This window comes from Amphibalanus amphitrite, unplaced genomic scaffold (assembly GCF_019059575.1).
Source record: "Amphibalanus amphitrite isolate SeventyFive unplaced genomic scaffold, NRLGWU_Aamphi_draft 000658F_arrow, whole genome shotgun sequence".
Classification (NCBI taxonomy): domain Eukaryota; kingdom Metazoa; phylum Arthropoda; class Thecostraca; order Balanomorpha; family Balanidae; genus Amphibalanus; species Amphibalanus amphitrite.
The window spans coordinates 247,465-271,090 of NW_024882152.1; the positions used below are offsets into that span (position 1 = coordinate 247,465).

A 23,626-nucleotide genomic window follows, 5' to 3' on the forward strand; every position below is an offset into this window, starting at 1 on the left:
TACAAACGCGAGAGGGGCGTCAGCCTGTATGGATGAGTTCATGGGGTTTGTGCAGAAGCTATGCCCCTTGTTGAATCATTAGTTGAACCAGAAGGAGGCATTGGGCGTTGCGGGGGGCATACTCCCCAAAAGCTTCCCAAAAATCACGAACTTCTGGCTTCCCTCTTTCTGGCAGGCTGTTATGCAATTCATGGCAAACTTTTGTAAAATGTAAGTGTTAAGGTTTCCTTTTATGCTAAGGGAACGGCAAATTTGGAGCGATTTCGAGCGCTTGGAGCTCATGCCTTAAAGGCTTCCCGTTTCAGCCATTTTGCTGAATAATAGGCTTATGATTTGATGCTCATTTATCAAGGCACTCGGACTTTCTTTCACATTCAAAGACAATAGCAGACAGCTAAACTGATGAATTGGTCTGCAAACGTGTCTGGTATACCGACTAAAAATTAGCATATATTCAGCTATGCCGTTTCTTTTTGCGTGATTCCACGCGCCTGTTCTGTCACACCATTGTTTGTGCGCATTGGCATATAAGACTGATCAGCATCAGCACTTTGGCAGCCAGCTCATGGCACAATCACTCGTTGTGTTTTGGCAGTGCTGTCCTGTTTTGCCCCTTCGAGAAAAAATCCCGCGCATGTCCATGATCAGATGCATGTGGACTTTATTGTATGTTTCTGTGAGAAGGATGGCTTAGACGTAGACCTGCTGAAACGCTGCCACAACCATTCGTTCACATCGTATATACATGAGAGTTCAGACTAAAAATGACACTCTAGCGTAAAATTTGAGACTTGAAATAGCATGCTAGTTTCTCATTCAAGGTGTTCTATTTAACCCCTGCAAATTTGTCAATCTTATAAACACGTCAGCACGATTTCTGATCACAAGACGGGGTCTCCCACCTTGCATAAAAATTTAACGTTTCATGAGTTTCGAGCTCAAACTTATTCAATGTATTGTTGTTACTGGCGTCACGGGCGTGACACCTTTGCAGCGGTTTAGCTTTTTAGTCATCCAAACCTCTCTTTCCCGTGATTCATCCACCGTCGCACCATTCCTCGTTTTCCGCCTTCCCCATTTGGACGACTTCGAATCGCAACCTTTGTCCGTTTGCATGGCTCTAACTTTTGACTGTACCGGTGTCTGGTCTTTTCTCTGTTGGCGCCTGTGTCCGTTGTTGTGTCTGGTCTACGTCTGTTCATGTGCTAGTGGCTGACGGTTGTGGTTGGGTGGTTCTTCGTGTTTTTATCTGTGCCTTTTAGTATGCCAGTTGCATAGTCAGATTGTGCCTGTATCTCCGTCTGTGTCTCGGTCTGTACCCGTGTCTGTGTCTGTGTCTGCGTCTGTGCCGTCCATGCCCCTTCCCCAACACGCCGTTCCCATGGGTCTGTGTGCTGGATCCTCCGGTGGTGGATGTAATTGAGACGCTCCAGTGGACCGTCTGGCCCTGTCGGAGCAGCCCCGTGTGACAGTCCTCCGCGAGCGGTCCGGACTCGATGCTAATCAGGCCGGGAACGGTAGAAGGGTGCTCCCGGGGTGCCCGTCGGGTGCCGGTCGGTGCTCGGTCGGGTGCCCACCCAGCCCGGTAATTGCCCGTTTTTACCTGTGGCTGGCCCCGCGGCCGCGCGGCGGGGCCGCTCAGCGCGAAATCCATCACAAAAGCCAACAGACCTCCGGGCTTTGGCCGCTGCTGTAGTCTCTCCGTGGGGGCTGGCCCTGGGAGGCCCTGTGTGGGTTTTGGTGAGGGGTGGTCCTCAGTAGCGCGGAATATGGAGCGGTGAAAGGTTGACTCAATCCCATTCTACTCACTGTTGGTCCCAGCAGTGTGCTGGTCGGCTATCTCGTGAGACGCTAAGGCGGACTACATTGGTATCACTGTATTGACTGAGCTAGCAAATAAATAACAACAAACATATATACTTATAGGCGTGTCCATTGCTTGGGTGCGGTGTGATGCGCCCAGCGCCTTCCGTTCACCCCACTCTGATCGTCTGTGGTGCACTATATCTGTTTCCACTGTCCACTGTCCGCCGCCGCTGCCGACATCGTCCCTCGCGCGTCACTCACGGCAGCACATCACTCCGGCGATCACGGCAGTCACTGCAACTCACGGATCACTATTAACGATCACTGTCTCGGCCTCTTGTGGGCCACGTCGCGTCGGCCTGCGACATCGCCTCACAACTTCTCGAGCGCCTTGGGGTTGAACATGAGGTCCCTGAGCAGGCGCCACACCTGTTTGGCGGCGGTGTCCATGGCGGCCGGCGAGATGCCCTTGTAGAGGTTCAGCGCCGGCAGGAAGTAGTGCGGGCACCGCCGGTTCTGCAGACACGAGATGAGCTGAACCAGCAGGCCCAGCACCCGGTCGTAGATGGCCGACTCGTCCCATTCCAGCTCGCGAGGGTGCTTCTCGCACTCGTACAGCAGCAGGATCTGCGGAATGGAGAAATCCTGTCGTCAGAATTTGGCTATTTATATGCATGGGTATTCTCTTCTCACATTCCAACAGCACAGTGAGCAAACGGAAGAGTTGTGGTTAAAGTGGTTTCCTAGACGTGGGTGATGTGCATTGCTTCCCTATTCGCTACAAAAGCAGGATGTGGTGACGGAGAGCCGGTGGTCAGATGTCGGGATCTGCTGCGCTGGGGCTCTGACTCGTCAGATCTCGCCGTCAAGTGACACCGGCGAGTCCGTTCGGCTCTGAGACGGCTCGGCTCGACTAAATCTGGCCGCAGCTGACACCGCCGCAGCCCTGGACTGGCGGATTGACGCGCGCTAACCGGTCCGCTATCTCGGGTTTGTTTGCACGCCTGAAAATATGTCCGTCGACTTATCTGATGTAGCGCCGGGTTTGCAGCACCCAGTGACAGTTTTGGAGATAAGGTGTAAAATGCGGCGTGATGGCAAGGGGATGATGTATGGTGACGTTAAGTTATAACCTTTATGAGCTGTTGATGCTAGATTGATGTCAGATGTTTTGAGCCTTGAGTTAAAGTGTCTAGCGGAGCCCGCCTGGAGGCGATTTTCATTCCCAATGTACCTGCATGAGGGTTTCAGTGTGTTTGTTGTCTGTTATTTGTTGTGGTGGCAGGTTGTTTCTAATTAACTGGTGACTTCTAAGTCGTGTGATGATACATGACTCCGTTTTCTTGGTTTAACAATTTCTTTCAGATTCCTAAACTGAGACGTTGTGTGATTACTGCCTTGCTAAGCTCCGTACGTCAGCTTTGTCTTCGTCAGCTGGATCCTTATGTCTTATCTCGCATTGCATTGATGAAAGATAACGGCGGAACTGCCGGGTAAGTCCAGGTGTGTGGGATAGAGGATCTCACGGCAGAGGAGTTACGCCCACCCCTTGGGTCTCTCACCTTGAGGTGGTATGAGGTGACCGGACTGCCGGGCAGGTCCAGGTGCCTGTCCCGCAGCGTCTTCATCAGCGAGAGCACCCGCTTACGGCAGCCGCCGTACAGCAGCCTGTTCTCGGCCTCGTTAAAGCTCAGCACCCAGGCATCGCCCTCCATCGAGTTCTGTTTGCTCTGGATCGCCTGGCTCTCCTTGCTGAGCAGGTCGAAGCCCTCGGCCTTCACCTCTGCCACCAGACTGGGTAGCGGCCACGGGATGCCCGGCACGGGCCAGTGGGCGCCGGAGCGCGGCCACACGCCGGCACAGCGGAACGACGGCGTCACCTGTACCACGTACCGGTCACGGATCCGCATCCGCACCTCGGTCGTGTCGCCGATCATCTTGACACAGTCGCGGTAGTGTGATTTGTCGCACGCCTGCGCACACAGGGTCTGCAGCTTGGCGCGCATCTTCCGGGCCGACAGGTAGCCGGAGGCGGTGATGAACTCGATCCACAGCGACATGCTGCGCTTGCGGCCGTCGCTGAGTTTGAGCACCGAACACCCCGGGATGGTGCCGTCGTCGACAAAGTTGAACTCGCCCATCTGGTTCAGGTAGAGAACGACCTCGAACTCTGTCGGGGAGAGCACCTCGAGGCCCTCGAACCGTCCATTGCACTCGGTGAGCGAGGAGATCACGCGCGGCTCTTGCACTTCCACCTCCTTCAGAATGTCCTGCACCACCTTGCACACCTCGCGCACCGTTTTGGCCACGGCCGCTTTCCGCGCCTGCACGCGCTCTGCGTAGTAGCGGTTGAAGTGGAAGAGCGCTTGCGACTGGGCGGAGAGCACCTCCGAGCCCAGGTGGCCGCCTAGGCCGTCGGTTGGCATCTTGGCCAGGTCGAGCATTCGTACTGCGCCGCCGTCGCCGCCGCGCCGCTGCCGCCGCCGTCACCGCCGCGCCCAGACTGCCGCCGCCCACCGGCCGGCCGCGGCGGGCGGCCGGCGTGCCGACGTCGGCGGCGGCGCCGGGCGGTACGGGGGGCGGCGCCTGGCCCGGCCGCGGCCTCCCATTGGCCGCCGCGCGGAGGGGCGGGCTCTGAGGGCTGGCAGTAACACTGGCCGTGTCGGACGCGGTGAAAAATGACCGTCACTCGACGGAGATGGATCTGCGATGGTGGCATCGGTGATAGCCGGAGCGGAGGTGGCGCGCCGTGCGTGCGTGCTCTCACGGTCCGCCTGACCTGTCAGAGCCGTGACACGCAGACCTTATAGGGACACCGCCCGCCCGAATCGACCCACGACTTCGTGCCGCCATGACCGATCAGAGTAGCACGCCCCCTCACTATCACCGTCCCAAAATGCAGGCACGTTTTGTATGATATCTGCATACTTTGCAGGTGTATCCCAGGGTGCCATCGTTGGGCCACTCCTTTGTCCGCGGGCCTGTCCCGGTCAGGTGTCCACCCCTCCAAATGACGGTCATCTACACGACACAGCGGGACCATAATTCACGCGCAAATGGATGCACGTCGCTGGCCGTGCAGGGTGGACTCGGGAGCGGGTGCTAAATTCGTCTGGGGGACGCCGGCGCGACACTCGGCGTTATGTGCGGCCTCGTAATGCGAGGCACCGCTCCTCTGAGGAATGTGATAGCCGGGCACTAGAAGGAGAAGTGTTTGTTGATGGCGGCCTGGAAAGATTCCCGTGATAAGTGGACAGGGGTGATAAATTTTGAAGAAGCTGATGGTTAACTCTGGGAACGTTTCTTGTATCGGCGGGAGGCTAAATGACGCACGGCCTATGCACCTCGGGCATGAAACTGGCTCGGAACGAAAATAAACACCCGTATAAGCGGCCTCCACGATAAGGACCACCAGTTAACTTCGTCATTGCGTAGCTGTCATTCAACTAAAAGTCCGTGTCATCGCTGTGAAATTTCGTCCATCAGTCTCTTAATTAATCCCTGCGCGCATTGACGCCTGATAAACTATCTGCACAAAACAGGGCGGTGGTTGTTTATTGAAATAGCCGCGGCCGCTGACCCTCCGTCACTGTCAATCTGTGTATACTGTCGGCCGCCAGCTCTGTCATCGTGTTTATACCACTGCTGCGCGGCCGAGAGTCTTCACCAGCCTCTTCGGCGTGAGGAAAAAGTGCTTTATGATTTGGAAAGTGTCCCGTGCGATGTGTGGAGATATCTTCTCTATCGCTCGGGTGGGGAACTAACTGCCTTCTACCCTCGTAATATAGGAAATGGTCTGAGCTAGGTGGATGGTGGATGAACACTCAGCACGGCGTAATGAGATCGATCCCTTGGAGATGTGATCTTTCGGTGGTCGGTCCCGATTCCGATCGAGTCTCCCAATAGAGACGTGCTGTTATCGGTCATTTGACGCTGATCAGTGTGATCAGTCTGGCAGCATCAGCCAGGCCACGAAAGGCTGATAAAGAAATAGGAAGACATAGCACAGCCACCTTCTAATTGGTGTTATGACCAATGAATTTGATACAGCATCTGCCTCAATTGGCTGCAAGGCATGCATTGGGGAGTCTAATGAGGCAGAGATTTAATGATTTAGTGTTATTGGTCTGGATTTAGAGGACCCTGTTGCTGCGCTGCTGGAGGTCCACGGGCCGATGCCCTGGGCAACTGGTGCCTTTTTTCCGTAGCGGCGGCAGTGGGCCGTCCGTCATCCCCGTATGTCGGGTGGACAAACACAGGCCTCTGGGTGGCGTTTTTTCCGTGGCTGTAAACTCCGTAATTGGTGTAAGGTGGTGACGGCTGCGCGCCAGACCGTGGCCGGGGTTCGTAAACAGACAGACAGACAGACAAACAGGCGCGGCTCACAGACGGACAGACGGACAGACGGGCCGGGGTGACACGCACGCTACGGCGACTGTCTCTGGCCTGGCGTTCGTTAGTCCACCGCCTGCTGTTTGTGTTTGGGGAGGGGTCAGACGCGCGGTGGTCTGAACTCCGGACTGGACAGCCAGAGTGGACACTGCACCACCGGTGTCAGTCACCAGTGGCATTTCGCTGCAGCGCGGAGTAATGAGCAGATTGGCCTTAGGTCTCACGACACTCATCAGTCGAAATGTCGTTCAATCAGTACGCTAATCACGCAACTTCAATTGACAACCCGAGTTCTGACCGTTTCACCTAAACTCACAACTCAACTCACACTCATCGGCGTTCCTCGTTAACTCCCCCACCGGCCGTCAAAGCGGAACAGATGTCACACGCGTGCGACCGGTGACGGCAAATTTTTGCCAAATAAAGTTTACGACTGCCAGCTGGTAATTTATGCATTGCCGTGCGCCAGCGCGACAGTATAGGACGGTCGTAACTCGTAACCCGTAACCGGTAACCCGTAACCCGTAACCGGTAACTCGCTGGTCTGACTCGCAGCTGCCGTGTCGGTCTGCCAGCAGCTCACCTAAGAGTGCGAGGGTGAAGTCTCTTGTTTTAGCTGAACTGGAGTCGGGAATGCCTTTAAAAGTTTGGTTTGGACAAGCCGCTGCTTCTGCAATCCTAGTTTGGAACGGTGCGGGCTTGCTGATGTGATCTCTATTGATTCGTGCATGTTTAGCCATAAATATGTATGTTATGCTATGCAGGCATATGTTAACGTTATGCATATATAACTATAGCGATACTTTTTACCTCTGCATAGAGCAATGCCAGGATGCTTTAATATCACATTTTAATTATAATGTGGTTGATGAGCGGTTCTCACTCGCATGCATACCAGATTATTTTGGAATGCTAGATTGTGAGATGATACATATTGCAAAAATGATCCACGCGAATTGAATAAAACTTTGCGCCCCTCGGCTTTTGTAATGATAAGACGTCTCGTTTGAGGAGCCATTTTGAACCGCCGCAGCTTGCAGACATGTCGACAAACGCGGTGCTCAAGACGAATGACGATATGCAATGTGCATACAATGCGCATTGCGCAGGACATACTGTTCACATTAAACGGTACCTTTTCATGAGTTGAACAGCAAGTGCCCTGTAACTCATGCTAAACAATGCCATCTGATTTTGCAATGCTGCTATTGTGTTATGCATTACACCTTACATATGCATGTTTACGACCACCAACGCTGCCTATTCACGTGATTCACGCTATGGGGGAGGGGCATGTCTTACATTGAAACAGTCATCCTCTTTCGACTTTTTTTTTTGGTAGATGGTGGATAATTACGGGTTTTACAGCCGGTCAAAAACTCCCCAACAGGGGAAAACGCCATCTTAAAATGATGTGTTATTCTGAGAGACAGCTTAATTTCGTATAAATTTGAACGTACGGACAAGAGAAACATTCCCCAGAAGTTTCTCCGATTCCGCTCCGTTCGGCAGACGGCGTGTGATTCGTGTCTCACCGGTCGGTCACGGAGCTGAGAGCTCTCTCTCCGGGGCGGTCCCGGCCGGCGTCCGGTCCTTTTAGTCCAATTATTGGCCTTTCGCCGCCTGTCTATCGGTCGCTCTGTGTGCCTGTCTCATCCCATTGGAACTGTAACCCATCCCACTGTCCTCGCCGTGACCCTAACCCATTTCCCTCACCCCGACCGCCGCCGCCGCCGTTATCAGACGCTGACGGTTTTCGGCTCGCCCCAATAGTTCGCCAGAATGTGAAGAAAGCGTACTGCGGTGCTGGGGCACACTGGCGGCGCGAAGCGTGCCTCCATTGGCCCGTCTGGCCGCATTATGTCCACGTGACGGGCGCACAGGTGGGCGCTTTGTGCGCGCGGCCGGCGCTGCGGGACGCCCGTCGGACGCGCACGGGCCCGGAAAATGGGCGTCCTTTGTGCCGGGCGCGGCCGCATTGTGGCCGAGATGTTATCAGCGCTTAAATGGGCGGCTAAACGGGACGATATGATCTGGTCGGCGGCGGCTGAAGACGGCCGGCTCGCCTCTGGTGGTCACTGAGACTGAAGCTGAGCGGAGAACCCACACACAGCCAACGTACGGCGGTGTACCGGCCATTGTCCGCCGGGATAGGGCCGTCGTGTTTGTATTGTGCCGCCCCACAATACCGCGCTCCAGGGAGGTTTTGTCGGCAGCGATCGGCTATGGTGTCCGTTGGGCTACTTTGCTTTGATCTAGTTTGGATTTTTGCTGCTTAGATTGGGGTTGTGAATAGGATTTGAACCATTTTGTGAAGCCTTAGGTGTTAACAATAGTAAGGAGGCTCATGTTTTTATGGACTTCTTCTATTTTAATTAGCAACACTTGTGCTGATCAATTTGTCGCTTTTTGACATATGCTTTACGTGAGATCAAGAAAATACTTATAGCGTAGAGTCATACGGCTCATCTGTCTCTTCTGTCGTTGGGCGAATGGGTTACTAAGCTGTTACTAATCTGTAACCGTTTACTAATCTTTTTGCTTTCTTCTACTATACTAATCTTCACTATACCATATCATCTGCTATACATTACCGTGGCGCCGCCGGACCGAAATCCACCCTGTTTTGTCGCGGCCGTCTCGGTCTCTGTTGTCCTGTTGTGCTGTCCGCCACTTCTTATCTGGGCTCACCCTTCTCTGATCCGATCTCGGGCCGCGACATACGGCTCCGGCGCTCAGTTTTTGCGGCGGTCCCCTCTGCACAATCTGGTCTGTGCGCGGCGGTCTGAGAAATCACCACGTCTGCGGTCCCTCCGGCAGAGATGGTGATCAGGCGGAGACGGAGCCTGTGGCTGTAACGCGATATTGGAGTTGGTAGGTGCTACAGTTTTGGTTTGAACTGGGACAAATGAGGCAGATGACAGTGCACGGTGAATGTTGGATGGTAGACATTTGGTAACGGGTGGTTGGTAGACGGCCGACGGAGGGCGACAGCTGATACGGCTCTGGCAATCTGTTTCTCCGGCCATACGGTGGACGACGGACGGTGGTGGCTGTGGTGACTCGTCCCTTGGGCTGTGGGGCGGCGGACGGTGTTCGGCCAGAGTCGGGGGCGGCGGTTGGACCCGGAGTTAGGGGTGGAGGTCGCCCGTGGTCGGGGGCGGTGCTCCGTCTGTCGGCGGTGGCGCCGCGCCGTCCGGCTCGTACGTCAGCGCCGGGTTCCGGCCGCCGCGTCGCGCCTATCACGGCGACCATCGCCGCTACCTGGCGACGATCGGGCCGCAGATAAACCCTTCCTCTCCCTCCCCGCGGCCTCGGTACTGTGAGAGACGGCCCCGGGGCGCCGCGGCCGTATTGTCTGACCCTGTCAGCGGCCGGGCCGGGAGGGCCGCACACCGAAACCTCCACCGGGTGACAGGCAGTCTGTCCGCGGTAGACTGAGTGCCGGCTCTCGTTCTGCCTCCTCGTTCCTGGCTACATATGTTGCCAATAAAACCTTACCTGTCCTTTCGCATGCCGCCTTGCCTTGCTCGTGCTATCGTCGTCTCCAACGTGTTTCGAGCCGAGAACCTTTCCCTTGCTTTGTCCAGCCCTGCATCGGACTTCCCGTTCCATTTCCTGTCGTGTAGGATCTTGCCGTGTGTCCTGTCCTGCCAGGAAATCCCGCCCCGTGTCCCGTCCTGTCCCAAGATGTCGCCCCCTTTCCCCGTCTCGTCCTGCACCTCGTGCCCCGGGACGTATTCTGTCCTGTCTCATGCACTGTTCTGCCCTTCACCGCGCCCCGTGCTCCATCGTGTCCTGCCCCGTACTCCGTCCTGTCCCTGCCCCGTGACCCATCCTGTCCCGCCCCGTGCCCCGTCCTGTCCACCCGTGCCCTACCTTGTGAAGATCTCGCCCCGTACCCGTCGTATCCCGCCCCCTGCCCCATCTTGTCCTGCCCGCGCCCTGTCCCGTCCTGCCCCGCCCCATGTCCCGTCCTGTCCCGCCCCGTGCCCTATCCTGTCCCGCCCGCGCCCTGTCCCTTCCTGCCCCGCCCCATGCCCTGTCCCGCCCCGTGCCCCGTCCTGTCCCGCCCGTGCCCCGTCCTATCCCGCCCGAGATGATGGGTCGCCCGGTGTGTGATAACATCATTACGGCGGGCCGACTGTCGCTGAGACTGATGCCGCCGGTACGGGCCACGCATAGCGGCCGGGACAGAGACGTGGGCTGGATACCATCAGCGACCGACGGGCAAAGGACAGAGGACAGAGGACAGGTCACTGACCGGGCGAGACGCACCGGACCGAGAGTGGTAAACAGCTGCCACGGCGCGGCGGCGTTTGAAAAGGAAACTCCAGCTATTGAGAGTTGAGACAGAACTGGCCTGACGTAGTTACTCGGCAAAGCCGTGTCCATCAAAATAACAAAACCGACAGAAATTTTCTTGCTATCAACTGAAGTCTGATGAATTCGCTGTATTTTATCACTATCATTATAACAGAAGCACCGAAATCTACAAGTTGGTTGGCTATCCACTTATCCAGCATCGACGCTTTCATCTGCTGATAGCGTATCAAGCGTTCTCTTCATGCGTTTACCCGACCTTTTATGTCGTTTATGACGCGGTGCGGAACGTAGATAAAGCTGCTTGGATCGACCGCTGCGGATGTGGTGGAACCGCTCCGGCGCGGCGTGCGGGAGCCGGGAAGTGCTCCTGCGACCGGTGTCGCTTGTAATCGACAACGGTCGACCACACGCACAGTCGACCGGTGTATGCTCGCTGGCGGTATCTGCTCCAGTCGACCGTTGTATCCGCAGGTTGCTTGAAATAGCCAAACACTATTCGTTAGAATTGTGTTTTTCTATTGAAAAATTACCGGAGCAGTTTGAGGTTGGGGTATGTTTTCCATACTTGGCAGCGATTGGGGGAATCTTGTATGCTCGCTGGCGATCTCTGCTCCAGTCGACCGTTGAATGCTTGCTGGCGGTATCTGCTCCAGCGACCGTTGTGGCTGCAGAGCTCCGCCGGGCCGGGCGTCTGCCTTCAGTGACATCGATCCCCGCTAACCAGCCCCGCTAATCGGGTTAGTGGCCGCCCCCTTCTCCGCCACTCTGCCGTCTGACTCACCAGCTCTACCTGTGCCCTGCACCTGCGGGCAGAGCACAGAGGGGCCGGCGAGAGCAGCGGGAACAGTCCGGAACGGTATCGGGGCTTGGTGGAATCCGCCGCATGGCCTGCTATACACAGGTGATAAATTCGAGAGGAGCTGTGTTTGTTTTAGTTTGTTCTAGTTGGCAAATGAAGAGAGGTTCTGTGGTGACAGGTGGAGCTTTATTGATATTGGTTCTGGAAGGAGCTATCCTTGTTTTGTTTTGTTGTTTTGTTTTCTTTCCTAATTGAGGTAGCTGTTTTCAATAACATTGTCCGCACCCCACAGACAATTCCTTTTCGTGGTTAAAAATGTTATTTTGCTTAGAATTTCTTTGACATGCCAGGAGCTAAGAGCTAATGGCAGCGCCCATGGCTTCTCTTTTGGTGGCAAGGGCTCGAGTGCACTTCCTTTCATTTTGGCCTCGCACTTGGTAGCAGAAACCTCAAACATTTGAAACAACTATGGAGCCAAAAATAGGAGCAAAGCATGCAAAGGCACACTACAAAGCCGCCGATAAACTTAACACAGCTGACTGACATCCCCATCGAGTGGATCAAGCTTTGATGCAAAGCTAACTTCAGACCACTTCAAAGCCAGTAGTAAATCCCGGTGGCCTTTGCCGCGTTGCCAGCCCCTGCGCTCCGTTCCGCCCTGTGTGCGGTCGGCCCCGGCCTGTGCGGATGCTGCTCTCCGCCGCGCCGGCGCCGCGCCTCTCGGCCGGTAATGAATGGGGTCTGATCTGGCCGGGCTCTCGGCAGACGGCCGACCGGCGGACGCCGGCGTTTTTGCCGTGTCGGCGCCTGTCGGTCCTCGGCGAGCGGGGACCAGGCGCACCGGCAGACACTCTCACCGAGGTGGGCTCGGAGCCCTGTGACGGCCACGTCTGTCGGTGTCGACTGGGATGGGGTTAGCGGGCGGCGCAGACAGGTTATGGCGAGACGCGAGAGAAACGTCCGGCGGCTCCGGGCGATGACAGCGGGCAGACGGCTGTTGACATTGCGAACGAGGCTATGACAGTTCTATGAGTTATTGTTGCACGCTAAAAGGTAGGTAAATTGATGACACCTTGTGGGATAATTGAGGCGATATATGGAGCAAAAGGGCGCCTATCGTGTCAATAAGAGCAGTTATTTTTTAATGCCGGCGTCTGGGCTCATCCCACCCACATCACATTTCACTGCCAGTTAGAGCGTCCTGCTGTCGGCGGTAATTTTAATTTCCGCCCGGCCTTCTGCTGATGAGGCCCTGCCGCTTCGATCCGTGCCTCGCATGCTAATTGCTGATTCCATCAATCGATCAACGACGCGTGAATTAACGGAATGGCTGATGCGTCGCAGCGGCTTGTTAACACATTCCGTCGTTTTTACGTCGAACGCTTCACTCTTGCGTATGCTTTAGACATGCCTAAACTGAAAATCATACAAAGACAAACTGTACCGAACAGCTCTTAGGCAAGCGCTCAAACAACTTTATCCTGAATACCTATCCCACCTTGTAAGGCATCTTACGCGTGAACCTGACAGCCGTTCACATCGGTTTTACATACCTGCTGTCTGTGAACATCAGGCACGCATGCATGTCATCGCGTCGGCCCGTCGCCGGTACCCGTCTGGTGGGGCGGGCGCTGGGGCGGCGTGCCGGTCACTGCCTGCCCAGCGTGATGACTGATGGCGCGTATTAGCAGCCGGCGAAGTGGACATTCTGTTCCCACGCCGACCGAGACAGTCTGGCGATGGCGACAAGGTTGTTCGCAGTGGAACCCCGGGTGGGAACCTAAAGACTTGTGACCGCGAGTGGAACTGAGTTACTGAGAAACAAGACATGAAGGAGAACGAGAGGTATGCTGGATGCTGGATGGAGTTCTGTTTGCCTGAACGCAGATTGAGACGAAACCTGGCTAGAACGCCACTGATTAGATCGAAACGTTGCAGATCCAAGGATCGAAGCTTTTGAAAGAATGATCTCAGTTGTCCCGGGAAAATCCCAGTGTCAGTAAAACTGCTAACAAATCTTGGGTGCTGCTGGGATCGTTTTTCACAGCCTTTCTGTATCTCAGATCTCATCGCGCCAGTATTTACTATTTAGTATTTACCTCCCGGTGTGATGGTCCCACTCGACTACTGTGTCTCATTGCAAGCGATGGGAATCTATACTCCACGAAATATGCAGTATGCTCACAATTTATCATCGCGTGCTACTCGTTGCCAACTTTGGCGATACGTGTTTCAGATGGCAAAACCCGATATCAGAAAACGTACTGACCATCTTGCTCGATACCAAACTTATTGGTGTATGTTAACCCTCACTCAATACCATCGAACCCCGAGCATCACCCATCTGATGAGGAGTAATGGAATATATGCTTTACCCCCTTCCTTACTCTCTCACAGTCACACCCTTTATCGTTCGCACGAGTTCGGCTCTAGCCGTCCGCGCGCCACGCGCCGGGCGGCGGGCGGCGGCGGGCGGTCCCGATGCCATCAAGAGGTGGCCGTTCATCAGGCTGTCATCGTGCCATCGATCGGGCCCGGTGTGGCGCGCGGGCCGGCCCCGTGTGCCCCGGTGTGTGAGCCGCCCGGACCGGCCCGGACCGGCGCGGACGGCCGCTGAGTTAGTGCTGACCACTAATGGACCAGTCACCACCGCCCCGGGACCGAGCACCGCGTGCCGTGTGGTCCGCGCTAGTTGGGAGACGTGGATGGGACTCGAGTTCGGTATGGGATAATGAGCTGCACCGCATAGCTTATTCGAGGTGGTGCTATTCTTGGCGACCGCCGCCGCCGAGCCGTCAATCTGAGAGGAAATATGAGATGATCTAGTTACTGTGCACTAAGTAGAAAACATTTGCATTATGTTTATTTTCTAAATTATTTCCTCATTATCGTAATAGTTGTGTCCATAATTACCTCCAGTAATGGTGGCTCGCGGGCGACTTTCCATCCTGCCCATTATGACTGACCTGTCGGTCTGGACCGTTCCGCGGAGCGGTCGGTCGGTCGGTCGGCCCGCTCGCCGTGACCCCACAGCGCGGTGGTCCCATCAGTCGCCCCCGGCCGGCCCGTGGACGTCGCGTGACCGGCCGGGCCGTGCGTGAGCGCTGAGTGAGTCGTAATCCCAGCACCGGACCCCTGTTTACCTATCGGCCGGATTGGCCGGCTAATCAGACGGTCACTGCCCGCCGCCGACGGCCGCTCATTAGTGGGGAGAGGGTTCCTGTCTGCGGCCCGACTGTCCCACGCTGCGGCCTGACTGTCCCACACTGCTCCCAGACTGTCCCACACTGCCTCTGACTGTCCCTCAATGCCCTTACGGTCCCACAATGCTCCCAGACTGTCCCACACTGCCTCTGACTGTCCCTCAATGCCCCTACTGTCCCACACTGCGCCCTACTGTCCCACACTATCCCCGACTGTCCCATACTACGGCCAACGGTCCCACACTGTCCCACACTGCGCCCGACGGGCCAGCGGATAGGAGGCTAGGAGGACTGCTGTTTGTTTAGTAACCGGTAGGAATTTTTGTTTTGATACACTTTTCATCCCTATCGAAACGCTTTCAGTGTTGTTTTCATCTGCGGTCCAGTACCACAGTTAATGTTTTTGTTTGCCATATGCGCTCCATGTTTTACCCTATGAACCATTTATTTCGGCTGCCACGTGGAGGGCTGTGCCCGTCTGAATTAATTGGTGTTTGTTTAATATTCGTTATGGTAGCTGAACGCCACCGTTTCATGTTGACAGGCTGTTGGTGCAGTGAATTAGCGCCACCTGTGGCCGTCGTCTCGGGCGCGTCTGTTCCCTCGGCCGCTGTCTCGGAGTACTCTCCACCACTCACTCCTTTCAACGTGTGGCGTGTGCCGCTCGGCGCCGCCACCCGCTAATAGCGCTGTCCGCTTAGAGGCCGGCTGACGAGTGAGACCATTTCCTGGGCCAGCCGGCGCCTGGTCGGCGCGCGATTTACAGCGCTCATTACCGCGGCGCGCGCCGGCCGAGGGCGAACCGGAACGGAACGAGACGGAAAGGAACGGGGCGGGACAGAACGATACGGAACGGAACGGGACGGAACGAGACGGAACGGACGAACGGAGAGGGGTGGGCCGTGACCGAGGGAGAAGGGAGCGCGAGGAGCGGATAGGTAGGGTAGGCTGGGCTGGATGGAGAGCGAGATACGGAGATAGGAGGGCAGGACGGAACTGGTTTGAAAATTGCCGTGGCCGGGCGGGCTGATGATACAGACCGGTGCTATATGGTCCTGGGCCGCCGCGGGGTAGGTCGGCGGGGGCGGGCCGGGCCGGCGAGCCACCCGCCCCCGAATACCGCACATAGCTGGCGGCCCGGCCCGGCCCGCCGGCGCGGCGGCCGGCGTGGTGGGTGGTGAGACGAGCCACTGATGGATGACGGCTGATGGGCGGTGGGAGGGACCCGGTGAGAGCGCTAAATGATAGACGAAAGACGGGCACCTCCGGAAAGTAAAGTGGTCTACACTCTGCGGTTGGTGACAGCGCTAAATGATAGACGAAGGACGGGAAGGCTGGTGGTCTAGGCTCTGCAGTCAACGGGAGCGCTAAATAATACAGGACGGGATGATACCTACGGAAAGGCTGGTGGCCTAGGCTCTGCAGTTGGTGGGAGCGCTAAATAATAAAGGAAGGATGGACTGAAAGTTAAGTAGGTGGCCTACACTCTGCGCAGCGGTTGTAGACCGTGCCGATATCGAGGTAGTTTGTGTTGGTTGACGTGTGTTTTACGTGTAACGGTGTGATCTTGTGACTTTCTGTGGTGGTTACTGGCCTCTCAATGCCTAATGTAGTGTGTTTTATCTTTGCAGGTGCTGCGGTACTGTGACCACATCCACGGCAAATGGCACTTCACGGAGATCCGGGCCATCTTCTCTCGGCGCTACCTGCTGCAGAACACCGCCATCGAGATCTTCCTCGCCTCGCGCAGTGAGTGATCTATCCGGGACGCATAGTGGCCCGGCCCCACATCACCCGAGGGGGAGTGCATGACTCGTTACTGGCCACAACCCCTAGCGCTTCACTCCGTTCCTCTCCTCGCGCTGTCAGTGATAACACCGGGGACAGAAGAGCGCACAGTGGCCCCACATCACCCGAGGGGAAATGCATGGCACTGAGACCTGAGTTCCTGAGTGGACATAGGATCCCTAGGGCTTCCCTCGCTTGCTCGTTCGCTCTATGGTCTATCTCAATTTTACGTAGACGCCAGGTGGCATATGCTAAATGTGTGGCATATGTTTGATGTTGATAAATTTTGATAATTGCTTTACAAATCATGCACAACAGGAATAACAACTGCCTAATTACGTTTCAAGTTACGATGCGATGAAAGTAAAATACGAGGCTCTTCCGTCGTGGGCCTTTGTTTCGGCCAGTGTGGTTAGAACACATGGACTCAGCAGGCTCCAGTGGGGTCCAGTGGGAGACGCAGCCAGTCACATTTCACATCATCAACAACTCGCGGCGGTGGATGAAACAACATCCCTGGCACTCTAGTTTCCAGGGCACTCAGTCGTCGTATTCAGTCCTGTCTCAGTATCGATTATTTTCATCGGTATTTTCATATCGGTTATTTCCAGTCAGTCCCCCTAAATGACATCCCGTTTCCAGCACTCCTTCCCGTGCGCACGTGTCTCTCACCCCGTTTGCCTGCCGTTACCGCCGGTAGCGGGTGGGCCCGGGGCGTCAATCACCGTTCAACAGCGCCACCGTCAGCCGTTACTGCCAGCACTTGACGGGTACCTCCGCTCTGTCACCGGTAAATCAGGACGGCACCGCGCCCACTTGGCGTTGCCATGGCGACCGAGTGCAACACACTCCATTGCCCGTCGTTGCACTGTCAGTGATGACAGCTAACGGTACTGCGAAGGCTTATTTCGACATGCATAATGCATGGAAGGGTTGAGGGATTCTGGTGATTATTGCAGTTTCGATGCATGCACATTGCACAACTTACACGCAAAACTGATATGTTCATTTTGAACTTAACGTTTCGTTTCAAACCTGAGCCTGTCGAACCCGTGTTTCATATGAAACTAGAGCGTTTTCCATTTCTTTGGCGTTTTTCAGCCGTTCAGGCATGCTGCTAAGTGATTACATTGTTGCGCATCAGACATCGCTGAGCATTCAGTTGGTGAAATAGTAGTTTGCATTGCGGTTTGCAATTTGCCCACCTCCATTATGAATTATGGAATGTAATGCACATAATGCGGTACAGAGTATTCATTATTCGGTGTTAGATATGTCAGATAAGACTGTCCATAGAGTGATTAAACCTCCCCGCCAACGAGTCGCCAAACCGACAAACCCGCCCGGGCCGGTAGGCCTGTGCTGCCCCTATCGCTGACACGACCCATGCCTAGCATAGTCGTGGACTATGTTGGACTGTTCATTTATTCCCTTCTCTTGCGCTGAAGGCTGGAATGCCGCCGGCGGCACTTTTCCGATAAACGACGGCGGGCAGCGATGACAAGAAGTGTAGTACGTTTTGGGATGATAGTGACCGTCCCGCCCCCGCCGCCGCCCCCGCCCCCGCCCTAGCCCGCAGCCATGGACCGCCCAGCGTTGGATGGGTTATTAATGACGGCTATCCGAATGCCTGCCTGCTGAGAGGCGGCCACGGCGGGTGGTCCGCGGATAATCGACTCTGGGTTAAACTGTTTTCTTCCTGTTGTTTTTCTTCTGTGTGGCTGGGTATTTTCCACAATTAAAATCCTTCCTCAGTAGCGTGAGAGTGCTGGGTCGCCGAGGAGAAGCCTAATGAGAGCCGGTTGATGCCGTTTCCGTGATTTATATTTGCTCTCGAGGGAACGGCCTGCGACTGATCGCGTTACAGTCAGATGAATCCGGCGAGCGGAGTCGTTCCACCCGGACATTGCGATCATGTCGAGCGTTCCAATCTAAATTCCCCTGTCTGCCCGGAATTTTACAATAGGACGGTGGAGGTCGCGACCTTCAAAGCGGCCTCACCTTATGTTGGCTGTGGTTTCATACATTTGCTGGATGATTAAAATTAGAAATATGGAGCATAAACTAACGACCTTATGTCCTTTCAACAAAACTAAATCCGGTTTTGAACATCACCATTATCCAAGGGGGCTGTGTGGCCATGTTGTTGTTATGCATCCGTTACTGCCGTCGCACGAGGTCCAGGATAAACCACACAACATCCACCCAGCTCTAGCCCTCCACACAGTCCGGTGGGACCCACCGCAGTCGGTCCCGTCCGTCCGTCCGTCCGCTGGGTCCACACAACATCCACCCACCCAGCTCTAGCCCTCCACACAGTCCGGTGGGACCCACCGCAGTCGGTCCCGTCCGTCCGTCTGTCCGCTGGCCGTCCCGCTCGGTGACACAAAAACAGCCCATGGCCACGGACGGAGGATGGACCTGTGGTTTTTACGTGCACCGTCTCAGAGAGAAGCTCCGTCCTGCGATACATGCGCCTAGCACGGAGGTCGGCCGCAGGGATGAGCCTGGAGATACCTCCCGAGGTGGTCTTTGTGGTGTGATGGTAATGAGTGTGTTTGTTTTGAGTTTGATCTGAGCTTAAAGAGACGTGTAGATGTTTTTTCTGTGGGTAGTTGCAGTATCCACTGTTATGCGAATTCATGCATTATTTTGTACAAGTCGAAGAGGTGAAATAAGCAAACCGGTTTATTTTTTAGACAGGCAGATCACAATAATATGTTCTTGGAAATCTAGCGTTTGTCATGGACAGCAGGTTTCGCATCATCCGTGTTGGTCGGCCGCAGACATGTTTCTTTTCTATGGCCTGGCGGACCTGGCTGGATTTAGCTCTTCTGACTGCATTCCTGTTGAATAATTCTCTCCCGGTCCAAGACGCCACGCTAAGAAGCCCGGGCCGGCGGTCTGTCGATGTCCAATGGGCCGTTTGAGCTATCCGTCTCCTGCCACCTGTGTCCATGTTTTAGCCGCTGACATCTGACATATGCCCACCGCGGCCCGGCGGTATGAGTCCCTGTTCTCCCACATGCCATCACAATGATAGGATAGGCACTGAGAGGTGGAGTAGTCCGAGTCGAGCCGCGAGGGTGGGCGGCGTCGGAAGGTCGTCGGTCGCGTCGGACGGCCATCTTGGTCGGTGGGGCCGCCGACGCCGACGGTCGTCGGGATCGACGGGCACACGGGCGACTGTCGGTCCGCGTCGGCTGTAACTACTGACGGACGAGCGGCGCCGACTGATGTGGACGCTGGTTTAGGATGGTTTTATTTATTTATATTTATTTAGGGCTTGGGATGCAGGCGGCCAGGGAGGTGTCAGAAGTGAAATGTATTGATAGGTGACGGATGCCGATAGAGATGTCAGCTTCCACGCTGGTTGATGGTCGAGTTGGGATAGGTAACGGTTGTGTAAATATTGGACGAGAAAGCCTGACTGGCTTGTTGCCTGCTCCGCTCAATAATGATAGGCGTTCTGCTGGGCTCGCCTGAGGTCAACTTAGGTCCTATCTGTGACTGAATCAGACCAGTGACGCTGCGGACTGCTGGTCTGCTGGTCCATAGTACCTACTGGTCTGCCATCCCAGACCACTGGTCTGCCACCCCAGACCACTGGTCTGCCACCCCATATTACCGGGCTGCCACTGCCCCCTGCTCCTACCGCTGTTGTGATTACAGCACGGAACCAGCCCGGTTCCGGCGGCGGTCAGTCTCTCGCCCACTAATGACCGCCACTGACCACACCGGCCAATCGGTGATAAATATAGCGGCGTTAATTCGACCGTGGTGATAAATATAGTCACCGGTAATGACGTGTCCCGCTGTCGACTGATCTGGCCCCGTGAGGACGGATTTGGACCGATGTGGACGGATTGGTCCACGTGCAGATGGATGTGACGCTGGCATGGGGGCTGGCTGACGCACTGATTAGCTGGTTAATTCTTGCTTATCACGAAGTGATGCTATATTTTATTATTGTATTCGTTACTCGCTCGCATAACTATACCTACCCTAATGAGTGTAAATCAATTGTGGTATGTAAACAATATGTAAACAACAGTTGATACATTATGTTGAAGCGAAGGAGGCCGGATGGCATTAAATACTGCTGACACGAAAATGCCATGTTTCTCATGACAAGAACTAATGAATATAACTAACCGCAACTCACTACCTGGCGTTTACATTCATCGTATCTCCCATTGCTTACCGCCCCCCCCCCCCCCCATGATGTTCTAGGTCCCAATCTAACCATGTTGTCCCTGTGTGTCCGCTGCAGCCTCTGTGATGTTCAACTTTCCCGACTCGGCGACCGTGAAGAAGGTGGTGAAGGTGCTGCCGCGGGTCGGAGTCGGCGTCAAGTACGGCATCCCGCAGACCAGGTGAGGGCCGGGCAGTGCGGGACGTACCTACTGACCGGTCACCCCGGCAGGTCACGGGTGGGGAGTACCTAGTGGTCGATAGACAGTCTGGGAGGGGTAAGTGGCGATGCTTATTTGGCTTATCCTAGGGTCAGTGATAGGATGATGACACACCCCAATGGTATGACGACATATACCGGTGGTGTGCGGTGTCACGAGCCCGTACATCTCGCTGAGCGGATGGTGGCGCATTGTTTACTCAGGCATCTGGGTCGCTGAGCCACACGGGGCTATAGGTCGAAGTTCGATCGATCGTCTGCTCTCTGAGAAAACACAGGCCCCACTGGGAGCCCTCTGTCCCAGTTCTGCGCTTCACAATGGGTCTGGCACATCCGCCGTATCATTTATTATTCTTTAAACGAACTGTTTGCCTTCGGACGCGTTCATTTATTTCAGTTTACGGCGCGAGACGAGCATTAATTAATGTTGGTTTTTGCTAAATGCCGGCTGGGAGCGGCGGCCAGCGGCGGCGGGTCGGCCGGTGGCCGGCGCTCGGCACACCTGCTGGGTGGAAGTGGGTCCGGTGGGCGGGCCGGGCACTGATAGGGAGCAGGCGCCGCCCTCGGCCGGACGATGCCCCGCCGGGCGATCCGCCGCGCCGCGCCGAACGAGCTGACGATTTGTTTTGGCTCTGCCGAGATAAATATGACGCCGTCTGGCTCTGATGGATGGTGGGTCCGAGCTGCTGGACAGATACAGGACGCGAGACGCTGGGCTGTGACAGTCGAGAGGTGGTCGACGGGCTGCAGCCCGTCCAACTCTCCTGGCCGGCTCTAATACGACAATCAAACTTAACCATGCCAAAGCTTGTATAAGCGTCACGGCACCGTCCATGCCTCCACCCCCAGCTCACCGAAGTGCGATTCCTCCACCCTTTGACTGCCCGCTTGGCTGTCGATGATAGACGGGTCCTTGGCGGGCTCACTGCCAACTCGACCGTACCGACCCCCCCTCGCCGCTCTATGCACGGTGCTCGGTAGCTCGTCATTATTTACCCGGCTGCGGTCCACTGGTGACAGACACAGTGGGTTTTATTATTTATCTGTGCAGTTTGGTGGTCGTTGTTATGACACATTTGCGGAAGTGGCTGGTACCTAAATGTGTGGTTACTGGTTATGCTCACTGGCTATATTTTATGCTAGGATGTAACTGTCGTCATTTTACCGAAACAACGATTTTGATGGTGCATCTCTTCGTTCGTTGTGCCTATCGTAATGCGTAAGATCTTTCCTTTGCTTGGACATAACTAGTCATTTGAACTTGGTTTGCTCTTGCTCTTGGACGGGTGTTTTGAGTATTTGTCCGTATGTTTGCTCCTGGCCCGTGTGTCACTGTAACACCCTCTAACTCGTGTGTCCTCTCGCCAGGAGAGCGTCCATGATGGCACCCCGCCAGCTGTTCCGGGCCTCCAACATGGTACAGAAGTGGCAGCGACGCGAGATCTCCAACTTCGAGTACCTCATGTTCCTCAACACGATCGCAGGTGAGCACTGAACACGAATCGGAAACCTCAAACTCGTGAGAGGTGTCGTGTTTGTTGTTTGAATAACACGACCAGTTATACTTGTTGAGCATGGGGTATGTTAATTATGTTGTAGAGAGTTATCGGGTTATGTTTGGCCTTTTGGCTTGTCAACATGCCTTTTGCCTACTGTCGGCATCTCATGGTACGGGCCCCAGCGATTCATTTATTGGATAGGACTTCCACTGGTTTCTAGATGATGACGTCATTTTTCGGTTAATAAGGACGAAGTGAATGAAAGCAACTAACATGATGGTATCATACGTGCGATGTGTGAATCATGGTCAGCGATACTGACCTTAACATGTTAACACATCCGGAGATCGTGAATGGCTGCCGTTTGATTAGAGTTCCCAGCACTAGGCGGTGAGACCTGCTTGTACCGAACACGATAACAAGCCTGCCCGGCACGTTAGCCGGCTGAGAAATGCCCTATAAACATGAGCGATATGCGAACTGATATGCCGTTAGCTCATTATACCGGCCACAGGCCTGGAGTTGCGGCCGCTAATTGTTTGTTGTAACGGCCTGCCCCGGAAGGATGGCGTCGTTTGCGCCGCATTTCCGGCACTAGTCGGGGCTGTTGGCGGTTGCGGAGCCGGTGTTCAGACCCTCGCCGACCGGGGAGGCGGGCGGGCGGCTCTCCCAGCGCGCCGACCACCGGCGGCGCTCACAATATTCACTCTGCAGCCGCCGGACGGCCGCTGCATGGCCGCGCTAACACAGGGGAAGGCCTGCATAACAGCCGCCACGTGCGCCGGCCTCCAATTATCCGGCACCGGCGCCGGTGACGGCTCTTTTCACGGCGGTTGGCTGGCGGCGAGCGTCGTCATGACAACGGCCGCGTCCGGGCCGGTAAAACACGGCCCGACACGGCGCCGCTTTGTTGAGCGGAGAGTGATGCGCTCCGTGCGCTGACGGCCGCTCCGATGATAACACGGCTGGGCCGGCCGTTATGGTCGGCTCGGCCCGCCGGCGCCGATTACCGCGCTGTGCACGACCGGTGTGCGGCGTGCCCTATGGTCGATTCGCGTCAGGGGCGCCGTGTAGCGCCTACCGGCACCAGCAGCGACGGAACGCAGCTGGCTGGTCTGCACGCCGCTCCCGAGGCGGGGTGACCCGCGGCTGGCCCGTCTCCGCGGCGGGGCCCCTAATTTGACATGACACCGGGGCGTGCTGTTGGAGGGATGCGGTTGGAGTGAACGCCAGGCAGGGTTTGCGGTGGGAGAGGGTAGATGAAAGGCAGTTACCAGGAGTTAGTACCGAGAATAGAACAACGAGGAAGCTGAGGTCATTGGTACGGAGAATGCCTTTATGACGAGCGAACCGAATGTTGCAACTCGAGCTCTTAATTGCAATATTGGCTTCAATCACT

At 55.5% G+C, this 23,626-nt stretch overlaps 2 protein-coding genes across 2 annotated transcripts in view; one reads left to right on the forward strand and one right to left on the reverse strand.

The window, feature by feature from the left end:
• Nucleotides 1–23,626, forward strand: part of LOC122364135 (neurobeachin-like) — a 141,784-nt gene that overhangs the window by 104,556 nt on the left and 13,602 nt on the right. Inside the window, exons 36-38 of the mRNA XM_043334244.1 lie at nucleotides 16,158–16,275; nucleotides 20,588–20,690; nucleotides 22,097–22,212. Of these exons, the coding sequence (XP_043190179.1) occupies nucleotides 16,158–16,275; nucleotides 20,588–20,690; nucleotides 22,097–22,212 (337 nt within the window). The remainder of the gene's footprint in view (nucleotides 1–16,157; nucleotides 16,276–20,587; nucleotides 20,691–22,096; nucleotides 22,213–23,626) is intronic.
• Nucleotides 1,863–4,330, reverse strand: LOC122364134 (protein mab-21-like). The gene is made up of 2 exons (XM_043334242.1): nucleotides 3,369–4,330; nucleotides 1,863–2,433 (listed from the first exon to the last, which is right to left on the reverse strand). Exons 1-2 carry the CDS (start codon nucleotides 4,248–4,250, stop codon nucleotides 2,179–2,181), a joined length of 1,137 nt encoding a protein of 378 aa, XP_043190177.1. The 5' UTR covers nucleotides 4,251–4,330; the 3' UTR covers nucleotides 1,863–2,178.

Bases quoted from the DNA above. Each gene is read 5' to 3' on its own strand.
- LOC122364134 (XM_043334242.1), bottom strand. From the start codon at position 4,250: ATGCTCGACCTGGCCAAGATGCCAACCGACGGCCTAGGCGGCCACCTG. The intron at 2,434-3,368 runs GTGAGAGACCCA...TCCATTCCGCAG, and splicing joins TCACCTCATACCACCTCAAG to ATCCTGCTGCTGTACGAGTG.